This window comes from Sceloporus occidentalis, unplaced genomic scaffold (genome assembly GCF_023333645.1).
Source record: "Sceloporus occidentalis isolate IW3139 unplaced genomic scaffold, rSceOcc1.0.p SCAF_48, whole genome shotgun sequence".
Lineage (NCBI taxonomy): Eukaryota > Metazoa > Chordata > Lepidosauria > Squamata > Phrynosomatidae > Sceloporus > Sceloporus occidentalis.
This window is the reverse complement of record NW_028317028.1, coordinates 2,132,499-2,154,733: the sequence shown is the minus strand read 5'-3', so window position 1 is coordinate 2,154,733 and position 22,235 is coordinate 2,132,499. Positions and strand designations below refer to the sequence as shown.

The following is a 22,235-nucleotide window of genomic DNA, read 5'->3' as shown; positions in this document are numbered from 1 at the left end:
CCTGCAAGAATCCAGCATAAAATCAACATTCAATTTTCACTTTTCAATAATATACCATTTTAGTGAGGGTGGGCAAGTAGGCAAGTTTCAGAATTGCTGTATGAACACAATGACTTGCCTATGCATTATGAAGGGCCAGCCCTGGTAAAGTTCTTCTGTAAGAAGGGCTGAGCTGGCCCTGTTTGCTACAGCGTTTAACCAGTCCTATCTCACTGATGTAACATACTGCGATGGGGGTTGTTTTTCTATGGCTACTTAGTGCTCATGTGGCTATTCTTTCTTTGTGCTGTTCTGTTCTGTCTTATCATTTTTTGGCTGTTCTCTCTCTTCCTCCTTGCTTTTAAGTAGTCACACGTATGCTGACATTGGGCCATTGTTCATAGCTGCACGCAGATGGCACATGCTTGTGAATCATGGGCTGTTGTCGAATTAGAATCTAATTTGAAAGATAAAAAATATGCAGGACTACAGGAAACAGCCACACATATACCAAGACCCATGACTGATAAAAAAAATCTCATAGAATTCAAAACTTGCGATGATTGCAGAATCCAGAAAGAATACGGGCTACACCATTTACAATAAAAATAATTTATTTCCATGTAGCAAAGCTGTGTTTAAATTTGACAGCATGCAAGAATGAGACTTGAGAATACAAAAACTTTTCCATGATAAATACAGGACTAACCAAGGATTATCAAACATTATCAAAGGATTAACCATAAATAATATATGAAAACCATTCATGTTATCCCAAGCACTGCTGAATTAATGTGAATTCATTTTCATATTTTCCATATTTTTTTCTGCTGGTTGCGATACAATTGCATTGTAATTTTGCGATTAAGAATAACTCCCAGTTCCTCATTTTGTCGAACTAAAAATGCATCCTAACGTTTCAGTTCAATTTTGGCCACTGTTGCTCTGTGAACTTCATCAGGTCCATCTGCGAGACGTAGAGCCCTCGCCCAAGCGTGAAACTGAGCGAGAGGAAAGTCATTGCTGAGACCAGCAGCTCCAAATGACTGAGAAACAAAACATACAGGTTTATAAGAAAGATGTAAAGGCAATCCACGGTAGGTGTGAGATCATATATGTGTGTGTCTATGAGTATGCGTATTTCACAATGTCAGCGCATTTGTACAATGCTTCCCATCGGCTTCTCGAGCCAGTTCAGATATATTCAATTTCACTTTTGTTTTACAAAACCCTTTTTGGTTTATGTTCAGATGCCTTCTTTATTCAAGAAAATACCACTTCCACTATTTATCTCCATACTTTAGTTTTTTTTCAGTGGAAAATACTCAACATGCACAGTTTAAATTACAAAAAAAAAAAGTACCAAGGAGGCCAATCATGCAAATCTTAAGAATACAAAACTATTGAGGCTGCAGGGTAAATAACTACACACATATTGCTTACTTAAATGTGTAAACACTGTACTACATGTGCTTCTTAAGTATATTGAACAGTAAAAAAAGTCACAGTTTAAAGGCATATTTTGCCGCCTTGCTTTAAGTAGGTGGCTGTTTAAGAGGACATTATAAGCACTTTTAACATTCAAATGAGAAATAATTATTTCATTGCCAGACACACAACTTAAAAAACCCCTGTGCCATAGTAAACCATGACCATCCCTTGTGCTATTCAAAATCTTGAGCCTTTTGATGTATATTTAAAACACTTTTCTGCTCCCCTTACCTGGATTGCTCTGTCAGCCACTTGCTGTGCCATGGTTGGGGCAACCATTTTAATCAAAGCAATTTCTAAAGCAGCTCCCTGTATCAAAATAAAGGGCAGACGGATCACAAAAGCAGATATACCTCTGACATCGACCCCTCGCACATGCAAAAAAACCCCAAAACTTTACCTGTACATTGTGCTGGCAATAGGGCCAGTCGTATACCAAATGGCACCCCAGGCAAGAGAACCCCCTCATTTTAAAACAAATTCCAATAGGTCGGAATACTTTTTCTGCAGAGCATCATGGTTGAGACAGTCCATTTATTGTCGAAGATGTTCTACAGCAGGACATTTACTGTATAACTTTCAGTTGCTACAGACATCCAAATTCAATCCTTCTCGCAATATTCCCTCTCTTGATATATCCCTTTTCACATGCCCTCTCATAGCTTTCCCTCTTTTGATATCCATTTTCACCTTTTCCTCTCTTGATATCCCCTTTTCTCTTTTATCTCTCACAGCTGTCCTTCTCTTGATCTCCCGCTCTCACTACTTCTCCTCCCATTCCCTCTTACCCTGCCTGAATCAACTGCCCGGGTCGGCTGGTACTATGATCGGCACCAGTTCAGCATCGTGTTTAACATTAAAAGTCTACTACCTACCTCAAGTACAGGGGTAAAATCATCCTAATGGCCCAATGCCTACAATCATTTCCAACACCCCTGCTATCAATCTTATAAAAAAATTCACGTACGCGTGAATTATCTTAGCTATAAAATACAAGCTAAGAATATGTAACTATGAGAGTAACGGGACGATTTACCTTATTACCCACGGTGTCCATAAGATGGGCAGCTTTCAGTACCAACAACCTGGCTTGTTCAATTTCTGCTCTGGATTTGGCAATGTCTGCTAAAATCGTGCCTCGTTCTGCCAATGGTTTGCCGAAGGCTATTCTGGATTTGACCTACAGAAAGATAAAAACTTAACACCTTCAAGAGGCTTAATAGCATGATTTCTACCCTCCATTGTTTCAGCAAACCCAACTCTACAGTGTGTAAGTAAATAAGGAGGAATACAATTAACAAATATGTAATGAATTCTAGAGGATACAGTTGTGCTTAGGAGTAGTTGTAGCACATGGTTGTGAATATGTAGGACACCGTACATTCCAAATACATACTGTAGTTAAGTAATCACCTTGTAGTCTCTGTAGTTCTGTAATCCTTGCTCTTCATATGTATAAACAATGTGTCTAATGTGTCAGTTTTATCTGAAAGAACGCTTCAGATAACATCTACAGTCATCACAACGTAGGCAATGTTACTGCTTTTTTTTTGCTCTCGTTCTTTTATGGTAGAATAGTGTAACAAAACTAGAGATCCTCATATGGCATTGGAGGGGGCAAAACCCAGGGCACAGGGCCGGTCTTAGGGGTGTGCGACCGCACAGGGCGTCATGGTTGCAGGGGCGCCTGACCGGGACTTAGATTAAAGCATCGTTTTTTTTTTTTTGTGTTTTTTTTTTAAACTTTATTTAACATCATTCATGTTAAATAAAGTTTAAAAAAAAAACGATGCTTAAATCTAAGTCCCGGTCAGGGGCGCCGAGCGGTTGCTCGTGAAGTTCTCGGCAACCGCTCGGCGCCCCTTACTCTCCGTGACTCCGTCGCTGTGCCGGCATCTCATGTTGAGCGCCGGACTATTCCGGCTCTCAACATGAAATGCCGGCACCGCGGCAGAGCGAGAAGACGGATGCCTCCCGCTCTCACCGCAGGACTCCGGCAACAAGGTAAGTGGGGGGGGTGTAGTTTGAAGGGGCAGAGGGGGGGTGTAGTTTGAAGGGGCAGAGGGGGGGGTGTAGTTTGAAGGGGCAGAGGGGGGGTGTAGTTTAAAGGGGCAGAGGGGGGTGTAGTTTGAAGGGGCAGAGGGGGGGGTGTAGTTTGAAGGGGCAGAGGGGGGGGGAGTAGTTTGAAGGGGCAGAGGGGGGGTGTAGTTTGAAGGGGCAGAGGGGGGGTATAGTTTGAAGGGGCAGAGGGGGGGTGTAGTTTGAAGGGGCAGAGGGGGGGTGTAGTTTGAAGGGGCAGAGGGGGGGGTGTAGTTTGAAGGGACAGAGGGGGGTGTAGTTTGAAGGGGCAGAGGGGGGGTGTAGTTTGAAGGGGCAGAGGGAGGGGGGTGTAGTTTGAAGGGGCAGAGGGAGGGGGGTGTAGTTTGAAGGGGCAGAGGGGGGTGTAGTTTGAAGGGGCAGAGGGAGGGGGGTGTAGTTTGAAGGGGCAGGGGGGGTGTAGTTTGAAGGGGCAGAGGGGGGGTGTAGTTTGAAGGGACAGGGGGGGTGTAGTTTGAAGGGGCAGAGGGAGGGGGGTGTAGTTTGAAGGGGCAGGGGGGGTGTAGTTTGAAGGGACAGGGGGGTGTAGTTTGAAGGGACGGGGGGTGTAGTTTGAAGGGACAGGGGGTGTAGTTTGAATGGGCAGGGGGAGGGGGGTGTAGTTTGAAGGGGCAGGGGGGGGTGTAGTTTGAAGGGGCAGAGGGGGGGTGTAGTTTGAAGGGGCAGAGGGAGGGGGGTGTAGTTTGAAGGGGCAGGGGGGGTGTAGTTTGAAGGGGCAGAGGGGGGGTGTAGTTTGAAGGGACAGGGGGGGTGTAGTTTGAAGGGACGGGGGGGTGTAGTTTGAATGGGCAGGGGGGGTAGTTTGAATGGGCAGGGGGGGTAGTTTGAAGGGGCAGAGGGGAGGGGTAGTTTGAAGGGGCAGAGAGGGCGGGTAGTTTGAAGGGGCAGAGAGGGGGGGTAGTGAGGGGGGGCACCAGAGGAGTAGTCCGCACAGGGCGCCACAACGCCTAAGGCCGGCTCTGCCAGGGCAGATCGCCCTCTTGGTGTGATCAGGCCCCCGGTGTGCTGCTGCTCAATGAGTCGGATGCAGGGGAGATTTTGCAGGGGAAGAAGGGTAATTACTTCAGCAGAGAAGATCAGTTAGTGCTGGATCTGCCTCAGGCTGACCTTTATTGATCTGGGCATCCGAGAGCTGAAGTAAATATCTTCAAAACAATGAATCTCATCGCCAGACAAAAAGCACAAGCTATAGGCCATGCGATAAAATAATTTTAAAAGCTGTGACGACCGCTTCCCTTTAAACATCTGTTAATTAAGCCTAGTGTAATAAGGTAATCCTGGTATCCAAAACTGAATTACAGGCTGCATAACAAAAAAGGCTCGAGAAAAAAGGAAACCTTTCCAATTACCCACCAATGGTTAACTGGTATATTCCCAAATGCTATTGCTTCACAGTAAGTAAACATCTACCTTGCCATTGTTTGAAGAATGTTTGTAGAGGTTTATTACTGAGGCACGCAGAGCCCAACTGGAATTAGGAGTACGATCACATTTCTTTGTAAATTGATACTTCGGTCTCAAATCATAGTTTGTTTTACACATGTCTTCAACTTTTATGTTGAGCAAATAGTAGAGAAATTATCATCATCAACATTTCTCCCGGTCTCTTTTAACGTTAAAGGGACTGCCCTGTTGTGGTACCTATGTCCACTGGTCTCCCTGAACATCCCTCTAAGAAGCTCTTTGCACCTTTTTTCATTTATGGCTAAGCAGTTCAGCAGCTTAATATGCCAGTGGCACAGGCAGGCTTGGATAATACCGCTACATGGGGAGAATACATTGGGACAGACACATTTCCCCACTGTACGCACAGTAGACCTAGTGATATTGGTAGCTTGGAGGTGAGCAACAACCATTAGGAAATGAAAGGAGTTCTGTTTGCTTTGATTGATCCCTGTAAAAAATAAACAGGCACAACCTCCTCTAATATGGTGCAATGAGGCAAAAATACCGTATTTGCTCGATTATAAGACAAGGTTTTTTCCAGAGCAAATGCTCTGAAAAATACCCCTCGACTTATAATCAGACCTCAACTAGGTGTGACTATGAGACTAAGATCCAGATCCCCCGCAGCGATGCAGGGGACCTGGATCCTCTTGTCTCCCCCCCCCCCAACTTCCCGGTACTTCTGAGTCCCCGGTGCATAGTCCGGGCAGCGTGTAGAGCTCTACGCGATTCGCGTACACAACTTCCGCTGCAGCCGGGAGGAGGTGCGGTTGGCGGCGGGGGTTGTCTGCGTACATCGCGCAGACCTTCCCCGGCTGTCAGAGATCAGAGTTCCCCGTGATCTCTGACAGCCGGGGAAGGTCTGCGCGATGGACGCGATGGACGCTGCTAACCGCTCCTCCCGGCTGCAGCGGACGTTGTCTACGCGAATCGCGTAGAGTTCTACACACTGCCCGGACTACGCACCGGGGACTATGAAGCTCCGGTAAGTTTGGAGGAGGGAGGGGGAGGGAGTGTTAAATGGGGGGCATAAGGCATTTCTGGAGGCAGAGTGCTCTGTGAAATGCTTTTTAACCCCCTTAATGCCACTCTGCCTCCTGAATGCCTTATACCCCCTATATGCCACTGTGCCCCATGATATGCCTTTTAACCCTCTAAATGCCAGAGTGGCATATAGGGGTATAAGGCAATTCTGGAGGCAGAGTGGCACATAGGGGGTCAAAAGGCATATCATGGGGCACAGTGGCATTTAGAGGGTTAAAAGGCATATCATGGGGCACAGTGGCATATAGGGTCGTCTTATATTCAGGCTTTTTCTTTTTTCATAAATTAATATTCAGATTTTGGGGGGTCGTCTTATAATCAGGGTCGTCTTATAATCGAGCAAATACAGTAATAACCAGGAAGTGGAGTTTGCACTAGATTGCCTGACATGAAACTCTGGAGGCCACCAGCAAAGTAACAAAAGGGTGCTCTGCTTGGTCTACACAACTAGTTTAGATCTCACATAATTTTTCTTTTGTTGTGGTGTTCAAAATTAAAATACATTATTATTTCCATTAGTAGCTGGTTGCTGAAATTTGTCTTCTGCACTTCGGCTTAGATATTGCAGATCTAATTCTTCCTTTTGTTTTATCTCTTTTAGAGTAAAATAAAGATGTTGCAAATGTAAGCGACCTTAAATGGATCCCCAACCAAAATTAAATGGAAAACAGACCTGGTGGTTTATTTACAGTGTAAAATAATGTTTTTATGCATAAGGTTCAAGTACTTACTCTTTGCTTCATGAGAGTTAAAGATCTCTCTGCATTTCCAATAAGCCTCATGCAATGGTGTATTCTCCCAGGGCCAAGTCTGCCCTGAGCAATTTCAAATCCTCTGCCACATCCCAACAATATATTTTCTTTTGGAACTCGCACATTTTCAAATAGGATTTCTCCGTGTCCAGCTGTGGGACAGAATCAATTAATGAAACTTGAACTACAGTTAATTTAAAACATAGCAAATTCATACTAATCGTGGTCCAAACAGCTTAGTATGAAGTCAGTGGAAAAAGCCAAGCTCTACTTGATGCAAGAAGAAAAAGTTTGCTCTGTTTTATAGCAGATATGTAAAGGCATACAGCAAAAAATAAGCATAAAAAGCAGGCAATAGTCTCAGTCTGGTGAACTAGGATTATGAGGCTGCTGATTCAATGGACACTACGAGAGACCGTAAAAGACTGTCCGATACATACACTACTGTTTTATTTCTCACATACTTGAATGCAATTTATGATTTTCTGACAAATTACATATACAAATTCAGGTTTTCACTACCTTTACTGATAAATTAAACGCAAAGTCACTTGACCATGGCGTAACACCTCAGGTCGGTTGCACTCACCAGGCTTTTATTGAAAGGATTTTTGGAGAAGGATGCTAGGCACATGTACTCACCTGGAGCATCCTCCAAACCATAGACAGTGAGTGGCCTTAAGACGGTTATCCCAGGGCTGTCCATTGGAACCAGAATCATTGTTTGCTGTTTATGACGAGGGGCATCTGGGTTTGTCTTTCCCATGAAGATACAGATTTTACAATGGGGATCTAGAGCACCTGGAAAAGAGGGCAGCACTAAATGGTACATTTTATTAAAGGGATCTCCCACTGTATTGCCTGTAGATTGCAATGCGTAGGTAGGGTCTTAATAAACATGAGGCTTTTGCACTGCATTCTGCCCCAAACCATGGCTGCATAAGGACGACTGATATTAGCAGCATCAATATTTATGTGCCTACATCTGAGTGACACATTTAGTGCTGTGTTCCAACCTCCAAGAGGTTTCAAGTTCAGGGAATTACCTTTTCATTTAGCAGAGAATCATGGGTAGTGGAGTACTCACACGCAACATGTAAATAAATTAGAAAGTTACTATTTATGATTTTTTTGGCCAGACAAATAAAATATACATTCCTTACAACCATAGGAAGCTCCCACAATAAAAAAAACCACACACATGCAAACATATTTAATATGATTAACACAAGGAGCCTGTAAATGTGTTGGTTTGTGTGTATTTCATTCATTAAAACAGGGGCATAACGAGAAAAATTGAAATAAATATATAGTATGAGTATACCTAAAGGGAAAGAAATCCTACCTGATGTCCACCACTTATGACCATTTATAATGTATGAATCTTTCTCTTCTTTGATTGAAGATTCAATATTGGTGGCATCTGAAGAGGCAACCTGAAAGCACACAGTAACCATGAGCTTGGATATCAAGCTTACCAGCTCTCACCTGACTAACTAAATGGTGCCGCTATGCATCAGAAACATCTTTCAAGCTTTGAACCGGTAGTAGAAGTATTATTAAACACTCATCTACAGACACCAGACAAGCCAGAAGGCTTGTTTTTCCCTCAGAAATCTCATGATGCTTTGACAACCACAAGGGATTCTGGGTAGGCGCATGCAAATAAGGTTAACAATTACTCCCATGAAGGACGAAACAGCTGTCCATGAGTGGTGATCTGGCTATTGTACCTCTTCCCGAGTTTTGTCTAAAGGCTGTCTTGTACAGCGGGCAATTACTTTCAAGGGATCCATGTATAAAGTGGATATAGAGGCAAAGGTGATAATTGTTAACCTTATTTGCATGTGCCTACCCAGAATCCCTTGTGGTTGTCAAAGCATCATGAGATTTCTGAGGGAAAAACAAGCCTTCTGGCTTGTCTGGTGTCTGTAGATGAGTGTTTAATAATACTTCTACTACCCCTTAAATTTAAGTGGAAGGGTTTCCATCACCTTTTACCCACCATAACTTATGTAATAAGCTTTGAACTGATATTCTTTTCATTTAAAGCATTACCTTTGGTTCAGTCATGGCAAAACATGAGCGGATCTCTCCTTCTAGCAGGGGTTTCAGCCAACGTTCTTTCTGCTCCTCTGTTCCATAGCGGACCAACACTTCCATATTCCCTGTGTCAGGAGCTGAGCAATTAAAGATCTGGAAAAAAAATGACCAGGTAAATGAATGTCACGGGAAAGAACTGGATTGTAAACAAATTGGATATATGTTTCAGAAAAGAAAGGTTGTTTGAATACTAGTAAATACCTACATGAAACTTATTTTCAGACAAAATACAAATTAAAGAAATTAACGTTTTTCTGCGGGTGTTTTTCCTGGACAGGACCTGGTTATTATATGATATTGTCTAAACTCACTGATGACACCCACCCTTGGTGAATCGAGGGAACTGCACACATATTGATATTACCTACCTCTGGTGCATACAGAGAGGTACCCATTAGCTCACACAAGTGAGCATATTCCATGTTTGTTAGCCTGGCACCATATTTGCCCTCAGGATCACTTTCCAAAGGCAGGAACAGATTCCACAGCCCTAGTGACTTCGCCTTTTGCTGTAAAAGACATACATACAAGGTGAATGCAATAAAAAACATCTTGTAACAGTGACATCTTGTAACCATACCAAGGTCATACATTTACAAATGAACTTACATTGCTTTAAATGAATGATGAAAAGATGACATTTCTTCCAGTGATAGCTCACACAACCGCACAAGTGTAATCAACACAACAAACCAAGACCGGGGTGACATGTTAGTCTTTATTTGATAAATGTACATGTTACACTATACCTTAAGCTCCTCTACAAGTGGGTGAGGTGTCCATCTCTTTTCCGAGAACTGGTAGTTTCTCAGTTCTTGTTCAGCAGGATAAATATTAACTTCTATAAACTCTTTTAATTGATAATAAAGCTTCTGCGCTTCACCGGAAAGCCCATCAGGAGAAATAATCAGAAGACCCTTTGAAGAAGAGTGTAAAGAAGAATTAGACTGTGTGACCATGGCTCTGCTGTGTGGCTGGCTTAACGGAAAGATTCTACACCAGGTGCCGTAAGATCTCTTTGATGTTTCTGAATTGGTTCCTGGAAGGGATTTGAACAATCGAAAACCTTCCTTCGTAGCAAAATCCCAAGCAATGCTGGCCATTGATTTTGCCAGTTTTCCTCCAGCTTCTGCACTTGCAGAACTAGCCTGCCCTGGAGAGATAGAAATATGAAACAAACAGAAGGGTGTATTGCAAATTCTTCTCTAAAAGAGCATGCAGTGATAGATCAAAGCTTGGTTTTTATACCTGTAAGTGAACGACTGTATACGCCTTGCAGGATTGCTGCAATTCTGAAAAAAGAGAAGGCCATATAGAAGTTCCAGTTTGGGATCCTTGGGATTCCCATGTTATTACAATACTCCTCAAAATATTCCTCAGCACTTGGAATCCCCAGCTCTTTCAGGTCACATTGTTTAAGTCCTAAAAATAAATAAGTAAAGGTAGCTGGCAAACTTAGAACAAACTGTTAAATAATTGACAGAACAGGGTGGATGTGAGAGTAAATGATGAGTAAGCATTATTTCTAAATACACTGGTAGCCGAGGTCTTTTAGGTGAACCCAACTGTACATGGAGGAAAGCACCATTCATTTTAAAGCACGCATTCCTGCCTCTGTTTCACCTTTTTATTGTCACTTATTCCAATATAAGTTACATTTCAACCTATTTTTTCAGTTGAATATGCTTGTTTTAATAAACAAGCATTATTTGGGTTTGTTTTGCGAGACAAGGTTAAAGGAACACTCCAATCATTTTATTAAAATGCATATTTGAGTCAATTTTGTCCAGACTCAAGAGCATTCTATTGCGTGCATTCTTTAATTACTAAAGTTAAAAAATGAGATATAGATGTCATTTGTGAGGTATTTTGTACCATTTGTAATCCCACCATGTATTTATTTTCTTTAGAAAAAATTTAGAAACGTAAAATTCATTAAAAAGGGACTCTTGGAGCAGATTGGTTAATGCCAGAGGAGGCCCCTGCAGGCAACCAATAAAGTCACTTGCATGGCCCTTTAACTCCTGACGGGGAACTTGGCCTGTCTCCTCGCTCCAAGAGTTAAGGGTCTTTAACTCCTGACGGCGAACCTACGGATTTCAGCTCCCATTATCTACGCAGCATCACAGGGGTTAACAGGAGCGGAAATCCACCTGTTTATTGGACTTTTCGTAATTGGTTAGCCCCTCTACTGTCTAACTACAACCTCCTGGCTTGATTTGACCTTGTTTTTGGGATACCCTGGCTTGTTTGAATTTGTTCCTGAATTATACTCCAGCTCTGATGCTGAGGTTTGCCCTGTATCCTATGCACGTCTACACATGAACCCAAATTACGGCTGCCCTGCACCTGGTTTCCGGTGTTCTGCATTCTGCCCTTGTTCACCAGTACTGGCCCATCTATCTTGGTCACTATCAGTGAGTGACCGTAGTTTGTGGCCATTCCTACATATAGTTCCTTTTCCTGTACTATGGACCAGGTAAGGTCCTTATCATCTTTACACTTTTTTCATGGTAATGCATGCTAAACCCTGTTCGTACCTTTCTGAATAGGAAGATCAGGAGGGAGATAGTGAGCCAGACAATTATAAGCCACATCTGAAATCGGGTCTCCTAGTGTAGACAATTCCCAATCCAAAATACCAATCACATCAAGTGTGTCAGGGTGAAAAATCAAATTGTCCAACCTATATTCCATAAAGAAACAAAATCAAATGCATAACAGAACAATCTGCCTAAATCTCAGGATTCACAACAACATATAAATAACAGGTATACATGTTGTGCCCACACAAGTCCGAGAAAGCACACAGCTCCCCCCTAGTTAAGAGGACTCCCATTGTAAGGCCATGTAGGCAAAAGGCAGATATCTCTTGTGAACAAAGATATCCAGTACTTCAAGAGATTTAAAATGCATAGTGTATGATGAGTGATGAGTGGGTGAAACTGTTCTTCTATTGTAAAATATCCTGTAAAGTCTTGATACTTGTATAAGCCTAAATGTCTTATATCAGGAAAAACAGACAGACTAGATGCACTGAATGGTTCTTATCTGCCATACAATTCTATGTTTCTATAAATATACTTTTAAACCAGGCATTTCCCAGAGGTCATCATAGAACTTCTAAATAAACTAAACATTAAAACATTAGAACAAGGTTTCATGTCAAACTGAGCCTCTAGTCCTTCCTTAATGATTTTGATTTCATTGTAGATGCCCCCAGTGCTAGAATGAGCAGGGGCTGACACAGCATTCATTTACACATAGCGAAAATGCATTTTTAGTGCCTGTAAGACAGGTCTAAAAGCTGCTTCAAACGTTGAAGAGTATAACTGTGACAGAAAACATATACCCCGCTCAGACATCAGAAAGTATAAAGACATATTAATGATAAACATAATGCATACATTAAACTGTAGATAAAGACCATTTAAATTCATACACTAAATTGAAGCAGGTTTAGTAATACTTGAAGCTGTAAAGGTAAGAAATCATTCTTCACTGTGCATTTAAGCAGTCCTGTAATTACCTAAAGTCTCCATGTACAACTGCAGTCTTCTGGTCTTTAGGGAGATGCTGCGGTAGCCATTCAATGAGCCTCTCCATGTCCGGGATAGTATCTGTTTCACTAGATCTGTATTGCTTGGTCCATATTTGCACTTGGCGTTGAATGTAAGCACCTAATTTATAACAGGCAATATGAAAAAAAAATCAAGTCTCAGGAAGGCTACACTTAATTCACTTTTGCATTTGTGTGACCATTCTTTCAATGAGAAAAAAAATGTTCGTTACATAGGGTATTAAGAGATATATATGAAAGTAAACAATAGAATAGTGCTAGTACAGTATTAAGTTTGCTGCCATCCAGAATTGGAACACAATTACTTTAGAAGTGTATGGAAAAAGGATCGCTCCCACCAAAAATATTACTAGTATTTTTGGGTGGTTTGGGGGTTTTCTCTCTTTTTCTATTAGGCATTTGTATGCATTCTAGCTCTCTTATCTTGGCTCAATCTTCTAGCCGAACATTTTGGCTCCTTATCATACTGCTTGCGGTAAACAATAGAATGTCTCAGTCTTAATCACCCAACTGGACACTGATTAATGAAAGTCTGTGGGGAATGGGCTTTATTGGCATTACCACAAACAATCAGCTCAGTGTGGTGTCTGTGCAGGGAAAGTCACCCAAAGTATCACCTAAAACAGAGGAAGCCTCCAGGTCTGCATATAAAGGAAGATTATTGGAACAAAAGAAGATAAAACCAGGGTTTTGTTGCTGGTAACCCACATTACTGTATACAGTACTCGATTTAATGCTAAAGCAGAAAAAACATTTTTGTAAAGGACTTCCCCTTTAAGTAGTTACTTGTAACAGAACTTACAAAAAACTCTGTTTTTGATGCTGCATTATTATATAGAGTTATATTCATTAACATATGAAAATGATCCAGTTTATTACAGCCTCGGCATTATACCCTTCAAATTCGGACGTTACCGTGTTTCCCATAATCTTCCAGTCCAGCTGCCTTGATGTCCACACTGTGAATTTTACACAATACTTTGTTCATTGCTGAATAGATGGCTCTGCGTTCTGCTGCTTCCATTCCCGGTAGGGCAGGGTCTTTAAAGATGCGTCCGGAGAAATATTCCATGAGGTAAAAAGGTGTGCCGATTACGCTAACAGGGATTTAAAAAAAAATACATTTTTCATCATTTAGGAGAGATAGGAGATAATAAGGTTTATTTCACAAGTTTCACTCGACCGTGCAATCAGGTTTCAAGAGTTTACCTGGAATCTTCACAGAGGTTATATACCTTTGGTACAGGAATACCAGCTTCACCAAGAGCCTTCATTATCCTACAAATACAGAATATGAGCTTATTTGGTATGTTGTTTCCATACTTTCCTTCCAAAAATTCACTTTTTAGAGCAATTTAGAAATTATAAATGATCCTGATATCTGATACTCTGGCCAGCAGCCCCTTTGGCTCCCTGTTACGTGGCAATCACCATACTGAGTGTACAGGCCCAATGCAGCGGCACTGCTTAATGGGAAAGTTACAAGGGAGATCATTGATCTCACCAACCGGGACATTAACATTCCATAGTTTACCCCCAGTGCTTGGAATAAGGATGTAGTGTGGAAGGGGCGGCTGTGGCATACTCCCTACCCTACCCTCTTCCTCATTCCCTCACTCACCCCTCACCCAAAGCTTTTCATCCAGCTGTGAGCTGTCTCGCTCTTAACCATGTGACCCCACTATGTTTGGGGGGAGTTGTCAGCTCATCAGGCGAGGTGCCACACTGGCACATTGTGGTGGACTGTCCGGGCCGGTCCAAAACTGTTCTCAAAGGGCAGAGCTTCCGTGCAAAACCTCTCCCCCAAATGTAGGAACTGGGGTGAGGCTGTCCCCATGGCTCTCTCTTTTTGTGAGGCTATTATAATGCTGATTCGCAAAGAAATAGAGGTGGAGACACATTTCTCTTCCTCCACAAATCTATCCCAAAAGAACATGCCTTGGGATGGGAAATTATCAAAGTGCCACCTGGGTGCCATGGACCCACCGGGACCCGTGTAAGTGCCGGCTATGGTGGGCCCTGGGCATGTGCCCACTTCTTAACACGGCCCTGGCTGCAAAACACGCAAAGGGCGCATGTAATGACATTCCAAATGTTTAGCAGAGATTGAAATAGGCTTACAAACAGTCAGTGATTTCTGTTGCTACTCAGAATTGGAGAACTACCTATTTTTTTATCTTTACAAAGAGACACCAATAAAAAAACTCAACTCATTTTTAACTTTATCACCAATTACTTGCATAAAATGACAAGATGACATTGACTGATTAATAGGGCAGTATTGCTCATTTTTCCCAAGGCATCAGATTCAAGATTGTGGTCTGCTGTAATTTATTTATACATTGAACTGAGCTGATGATGTCACACATCATGAAATGAATATTTTGCTTCATTATCAATAGCTTTGATAATAATAATTTTAGAGCAATTATCCTGCTAAATATTCTATAAGTAAAAGGAAGACGTTATGTATGGTCAGTAAATCACTTACCTGTATTCTCTCTCCACAGCATGAGCCGCAGGCAGGAGTTTCCCTGGAGGTTTCTTGCGAAGCACTAGTTGCCTTTCATTAAATTTCACATAGTAAGTAGGGTTAGACTGTCCATGACTGAACTGACGGACAATTAGGGTATCTGCAAAATTTCACACAAAACAATACCCTTTAGTCTTTGCAAATAAGCCTTTTCGTTTTCATATGATTACCTCTGAATGAGTTGGGGAGCACTACCTGGGAATACTGAAATATCCGTAAACATAAATATTTAATGCTATAATAAACCATGTTACTTTTTTCTTACATGGGCAAGTTCTTTGTCACTTCAATTTTGTCACTTCTACAACAGCAAACACACACACAGTAGAAGGTGCTGACAATTATTACTTGCTGAGAGCTAGTGGCATCCAGGGCTGATGTAAAATGAGAACACTAGATCACTTTTAGTACAAATTGAGTACTCCATTCGATTTGTTAACAGCCTACATTACATCTCTCTGTAAATAACCTCTAAATGTCATCAGATCTTTAACACTGCAAATCCTTGTCATACCTGAAAATAGTTTTCCTTAGTTTATTTCTACTTATTATTAATCATATGTTCATCATGTAAGTACCTGATGATTCACCAAAAACATTTTTTAGATACAACTTTAACAAATCTCTTGGAATTTCCATTGTTTTTCTCACTGAACGTGTGTTTGGAACAAAGTTTTTTAAGGTGAATCCCAATTGGTTTTCTAAAAGCTGAAGTGCTTCTTCTGCATTGTTGACCTGCATTGTGAAAATAAAATAAAATTGAGTAACTAATAAAACAGCTAACATAACTAGATTAATAAATAAATAAAACTTAAAAAGGAAATCATTTTCCACATACTCTCTTCCTCTACATTAAAGTGTTTCATGACCACAGAATAAGCCATTATTGTCATCATTAGTGCCACTGACTGACAAAAGCTGGGTAATATACCAGTGCCTTGGGGATAAATTCTCACATTCCAAAGAAAAGCATTTTGAGGAAAATTATCCAACATGGCGCTCTCCGCCACATAGATACATCACGGTTCTTTTATAGGTGGAGGGGAGATGCTTTCCTTTACCTAAGAACTGCGACATCGGTTCTTGGTTCTATAATAATAAGAAACTCAAGCTAGCCAAAATATAGCTTTAACGGATAAAATCTGTATTTGTAGTAATATATACACATAGACAAAATGTTATAGTCAACAATGCATATTGAATTAATAAAATATACCTACTTTTATTGTGTTTAGTCCAATCTGTGCTGCAGTTTTTAAGTTTTGTCCAATGTCATCAAGAAAGATTGACTCTTGTGGCCGAACGCCTAGCCTTCCCAAACAAAGATGATATATCCGTGGGTCTGGTTTACACACACCTTCTATGCAAGACTCAACAATCTACAATAACACAAAGAAGAAATGATTCAAGCATAGGGCACAATGTAACACAAGTTTAAGCCATTCAACCTGTGGAATCGTATCGAAACGAAGTGCAGTTCTGGATACGAGTGGTAAAAATAGAGCAATCACAATGAAAATAGTACATGTTCCTTCAGATTGCTTCCGATTCACTGCCCCACAATTGTTATATATATATATATATATACATACATACATAGACACAAATTAACATTTTATTTATAATATAAATATATTCTGTCCCCCAGCTTGCATCAATAGTGATGTGAAGCTATCCACTTATCATCTTATCTCTTATGTCTGTTTTCTTTTTTGTCTTCTTTTAAAGTACCTATAAAACTGTTTTCTCTTCCTTCTACCTACTCAGAACTTCCATTAATAATATTGTACTACTCCTATTATTCCTATACTTTCTTTGTCCACTGGGCATAATGGGTGACTACTAGAAAGATTTTTTCCTACTACCGTAACCGTGGCTATAATACTAGGCCTTGGTACAATTGCCAGCAAGATAAAAGGATGATTGCTAGAATACCAATAGAACAAACACAAATAATACATAATATAACATAATATAGAAGCTAACACCATATAACACAAGAAAAAAAACCAATTGTGTATTTAATAGGCTATTAATAATAATAATATTATAAAAAGCAATTCTGAGTCAAATTGTTGAATAACCAGCAAGAAGGTTCCATCAATTTCCATGTTTATTTCCACACATTTTAGGACTTTGCCTTTATAAATAAGACCCAGTGTTTTATGGTACAATGTTTTGCATCTCTCTAAAGCCTTAAATGAGATGGGACTATGGGAATACCAATAATTTGGTCATCATCATCATTATTATTATCATTAAAAGGTAATTTGTAACCGTCCACCCATAACCCAATGGTATATCGGCCTTTTACACTCTTTATCCCCTACCCGTCACCTTTAATAAAGTATTATCCTGTACCAGAGACAACTGCTCTTCCAAAATCCTGCATCTCTTTCTCTTTGGAGATTTAAGCCATTAAACCATTTCTCACATACCACATCAAACTGAGAGCGGTCTAAAGGCAAAAAAGCTTCCCCACTGTGTAGAAAGAAGTTGTTGCTTAAAACTGCAGTCTTGAGTCCTTCTGCTCTGATGCACTGGATGGCCTCAGTCATACATGGCAGCTGCTCGACCATAAAGTTACTAGTCAGCTCTCTAAGAAAACTGTGAATCGGAACCGGGGATCCAGTCTAAGTAAACAACAAGGAAGAAATCCACATATCACAGTGTTAAAATATAATAAACAACATTATATAGAGGTACTGAAGAATAAAATGTTGGATTGTCCTTTTCTATTATACTTTTAACTATTTACCAGGAAGAGAGGTTAAACATGCTTGCTGTTTATATTATAGAACATAAATAAATAAAGCCCCCTTTATCAGATTATACAAAAACAGTTGAGCGTCTGCATAATATTTATTTAAATTGACATTTCTTAACTACCATCTCGCTAATTTGACCACATGATATGTAGGGCCAGGTAACTATGTAGGGCCAGGTAACTTGTCCTTACAGAAGATGATGATGACCTGCTCTGTACAATTAAATTGTTCAGATTAAACACCTAAGCAAATCAACCCTCATATTATAATACATTTGTGAACTTACAATGTTTGAGCATTGTCTGCCAAATTCCTCTACAAAATTCTGGGCTGACAACTCTCCCCTCATGTATTTCATCCAGGGCCCAGAGTCACCTCCTGATCGAATGGCTTCCTTTATGGTGCCGATAGGAACTTTGTTACGGATTTCCCATTCTGAAGTCAACATAATATAATTTTAGTGGACACACGCAACGGCAACACTAAAACAGCAAGTCATTTCAATATCATATAAGTACCTTCCTAAAGCATTATCAGACGGCCAAGTAGATAATGCATATTTCAACCAAGCAGGCTGGTTTCTTAACCTTGTAATTAGTGGCAGTCATTTTCAAATGTTTTATTTAGTGGCAGATCCTTTCAAGACATGTATTACGTACAATCATAAGGTAGTTCCAGAACATTGTACATCTCCAAATAGTATTCAGTATGCGGCTCAACAGAAAAGCACATAGACCTCTACTCTTGGCTAGGGGACAGTTTGCAGGTATGTAAAACCTTTCTCAATTTTCTACGAGCAGCAGTAAGGTAAGTGACCCCTGCCAACTGGCAACAGTCTGCTAGAAATTTGTCCAGTCCATGCCTGCCTTCTACAATCATTGAGATAGCTGACGGACAGCCAGGAGTAAGTAATATTGAAAGCATAAAACACTGATTTAAGTCTATATAATCGTTGCAGGGGGTAACTATACTTGGAATGTCTTTTGATTATCATATACTTACCTTCTGACAGTTTGTAGGGGGAAGGAAGGAGGACACCTCCCATATCAAAAATAACAGCCTTGTATGCATAGCTTGCAGCATGGCTCCATCTTATTGAACCCCGCTGCTGAAAAAGTACCTGTCTGCATACCAGAGCTGCTTTAGCTGAATAGGAGTATGACGATAGAAGCCTAGAGATCAACATTGTGTCACCTACACAAAAAAAGAAAGCGTAAATCACACATTAATGGCCAAAAAATAAATACCATCTGTGAAAATGCTAAAAAAAACAAAAAACAAAACCCAGAAACTACATGTATTACTTTTAAATGCACAAAGTTCAAACATATTGAGACTGGCTCAACATTACCCTTGGGGATCTCTTCTGCATTACATGCTCTCAAACACCATACACACACACCAACATCATACATTAACAGTACATATTTACACAGCTAGCTGCTGCTTTACTACTAAGGGAGTCACGTTATACGCTTTACAGGGTGCATGGTGCTGTGCATTAGTGGCATCTGCCTTAGCATGCCCCTGCTGAAAGGCCATTAGATACTGAATCACTTATCGACCCATGGCAAATATATACCGGTAAGTGTCTCCTACCTGCACTGACCTGTAGCCAGTGCAATATATAAACTGTGCAAACAAAACATCTAGAATCCTGTACATAAGACTTAACTTTTATTAGTACCTATTAAAATAAACACAGATAATATGTACCAAAAAAAGTCTATCTCGCCTAAAATCAGTCCTGGGACTGTCCTAAACGAAAGAAAAAAGAAGTAAGTGGATGTGATTTCAAAGCAGCGTTAGCTACATTCTCTGCTACGTTATTGTTCTCTATTATAATTTGCCGCAATCAAAACCAATTGCTACGGGTAGTTATTATTATGCTGATTATTGTATCAATTATGAGAATGGTGTGTAGATGTATAAAAAGAGCAAGTCAACACTCTGTAAAAACACTCCGCAAAAGGTAGAAAGAATATATTTAGATCATCAAATTTACTTTTGCTAATGCGATAAAGCATTTACTGTGAAAGCTGTTAAACAGTTAAAAGACACTCTTTGTATTAAACTTTGGTGACAATGCAGTCTAAGCATGGATATAACTAGAATGTGTTTATTAAACCTTCTTTCCAAAAGGTGTCAAATTATCCCATGTACATTTTAAGGCAGTTATTTCCTTAAACAAATCAAATAATACCTTACTGATTAATATTTATAATAGGGAAAACTCACAAGGTTCCATTTACTAACAAGACACGTCTGGGTGCTTCTGAAAAATGATTTGCTTAACCGGTTTGAAGAAATGGTAAGCATTATGGATGCAAACTAAATGGATATCATGTGACAATACAAGTGATGTAAATATATAGCCATATTCTGACAAATTATGGAAATTATTATTATATATATATATAAAATTTCTTGTCCTGCTTGTCTGGCCCTTTATCCAGTATTATGTATGTCCCATACAATTTTATAAAAGAAAACATAATCCAATTTGATGAACTGTAAATAATGAATTTTCATCCTCTATGATCCCTTTAAACCTCTGTATGGAATTATGAATCTCTATCATCCCTTTCAACCTCTGTATGGAATTATCAATCTATATGATACCTCTCAACCTCTGTATAAGATTATCAATCTCTATCATCCCTTTTAACCTCTTTATGGAATTATCAATCTCTATGATCCCTTTCAACCTCTGTATAAGATTATCAATCTATATGATACCTCTCAACCTCTGTATAAGATTATCAATCTATATGATACCTCTCAACCTCTGTATAAGATTATCAATCTATATGATACCTCTCAACCTCTGTATAAGATTATCAATCTATATGATACCTCTCAACCTCTGTATAAGATTATCAATCTATATGATACCTCTCAACCTCTGTATAAAATTATCAATCTCTATCATCCCTTTCAACCTCTTTATGGAATTATCAATCTCTATGATCCCTTTCAACCTCTGTATAAGATTATAAATCTCAATGGCTCTTTGCTATGCAGAAGATGTGTCCCCCAAATACATCTCCTGCGACATGGATTAGTTACCCCCAGTCATCCCCCGGAAGGCTCCAGGCAGGGATGTAACGAGTGTTAATGGGAGCACTTTTAATCGTTAGCAAGAAACGACATGCTGGCCAATCACCAAGCGGACAGGGGCGGCAGAGGAAGGTGGTGAGGGGCAGCTGGGGCACTGCACCCAACCTGAACACGCCACTGTATATGTGTACCCCCAAAAATTGGCTCTAGTGGAAATAATAATTGGACTAAAGCTGGGTAATCCAGTAAGGGCTCATCGGAAATGGAGAGGAGCAAGCCGGAGTTAACCCAGATAAAATACCTTCTGCCCTTACGTCTTCCACATTAAAGAGACCGCCAAATCTAGCAGAACTCATCTGAAGGGCCTTTTTTTCAAGTAGTTTATAATAAGGTGCGTTATTCATATAAATGATTCACTTTATAAGTAATAAAGCTAAAAGCCAAAACATTTGAACATTTGTATGATTTAATATTTACATTTGTGAAATCATTTGTTCCACCTCCCCTTTTCCAGTAACACAGGCTGTGGGCAGATTGTAGTATATTAAGTGACCACTTTAACACATTTTTCCTGAAATAGGTAAAGATTGTGATCTAGCAAAATGCTCCATCAACTTATTTTTAACATATCACGCAAATTTAAAAAAAAAAAAAAAAAAATCCCAAACAAAACCATAGCCCGTCTTATTTAATCACCGCTCCAGGACTTCCCTGACTAACTTTCACCTTACCTCAGCAGCCTCTACGCCCTCTGAAATGACGTCGAACACTGCTATAGGTCTAAATGTGGAAACTGTCAGGAGAACAGAGTACAAAGTCTATCGCGGCCATCTTTGATAGGGGCAAAAAGGTAAATGACTCGTGAAAATCATAGTTCAAGGGCAAGAGACCTCTGAGGTCCCCAAAGCTAACTTCGTAACGTTGGCCCAAATAAAAGGCCGCAGTTGAAGGACACCTATCCACTCTGTGACTCCAACTACGTTTTGACCTATATTACGTATATTTAACCATCGTCATTGCAGAGGATGCGTCTAAACAAATACGTTGTGTATTCAATTACATTTTTTTAAAATTATTTAACTTGCTTTGCTTCATTATAGCTATTGCTATTTATAAATAAATATCCTGGGCGTTATTATTTTCCCAGTTTAAACATGGCCACCACTAAGTGCTACTCAGTCGCCATGTGTCCAATCACATACCTCAGATTGAGTCACGTGATCATAGTCCCGGAAGTGCATGTGTATTGACATCGACTAAGGGATTCATTCCGATCCCGTTCCCGGTGCTGCGCTTAAGTTCTCTCGCCGCCCTGTTCCCGGGAAGTGACGCCGACTCATACAATCCCCACCCGTTTGGCTGTCACCAATTTGGCCAAACAT

General features: G+C 40.3%; 1 protein-coding gene across 1 annotated transcript; it reads right to left on the bottom strand.

Annotated features, from left to right (window-relative positions):
* Window positions 1–890: 890 nt before the first annotated feature.
* Window positions 891–20,872, bottom strand: LOC149289073 (acyl-CoA dehydrogenase family member 10-like). The gene is made up of 21 exons (XM_089491001.1): window positions 20,863–20,872; window positions 18,796–18,987; window positions 18,080–18,228; window positions 17,464–17,658; window positions 16,246–16,404; window positions 15,604–15,760; window positions 14,984–15,125; window positions 13,702–13,770; window positions 13,408–13,589; window positions 12,442–12,592; window positions 11,453–11,598; window positions 10,161–10,334; window positions 9,662–10,065; window positions 9,281–9,421; window positions 8,868–9,005; window positions 8,155–8,245; window positions 7,452–7,610; window positions 6,789–6,961; window positions 2,507–2,650; window positions 1,702–1,779; window positions 891–1,025 (listed from the first exon to the last, which is right to left on the bottom strand). The coding sequence occupies exons 1-21, from the start codon at window positions 20,870–20,872 to the stop codon at window positions 891–893; spliced, it is 3,189 nt and encodes a 1,062-aa protein (XP_089347127.1).
* Between the last annotated feature and the right edge of the window lie 1,363 nt (window positions 20,873–22,235).

Bases quoted from the DNA above. Each gene is read 5' to 3' on its own strand.
- LOC149289073 (XM_089491001.1), bottom strand. The intron at 10,335-11,452 runs GTACGAACAGGG...ATTTATTTTTAG, and splicing joins TGATCTTCCTATTCAGAAAG to GACTTAAACAATGTGACCTG. The intron at 1,026-1,701 runs GTAAGGGGAGCA...TTTGTTTCTCAG, and splicing joins TGGCTGACAGAGCAATCCAG to TCATTTGGAGCTGCTGGTCT.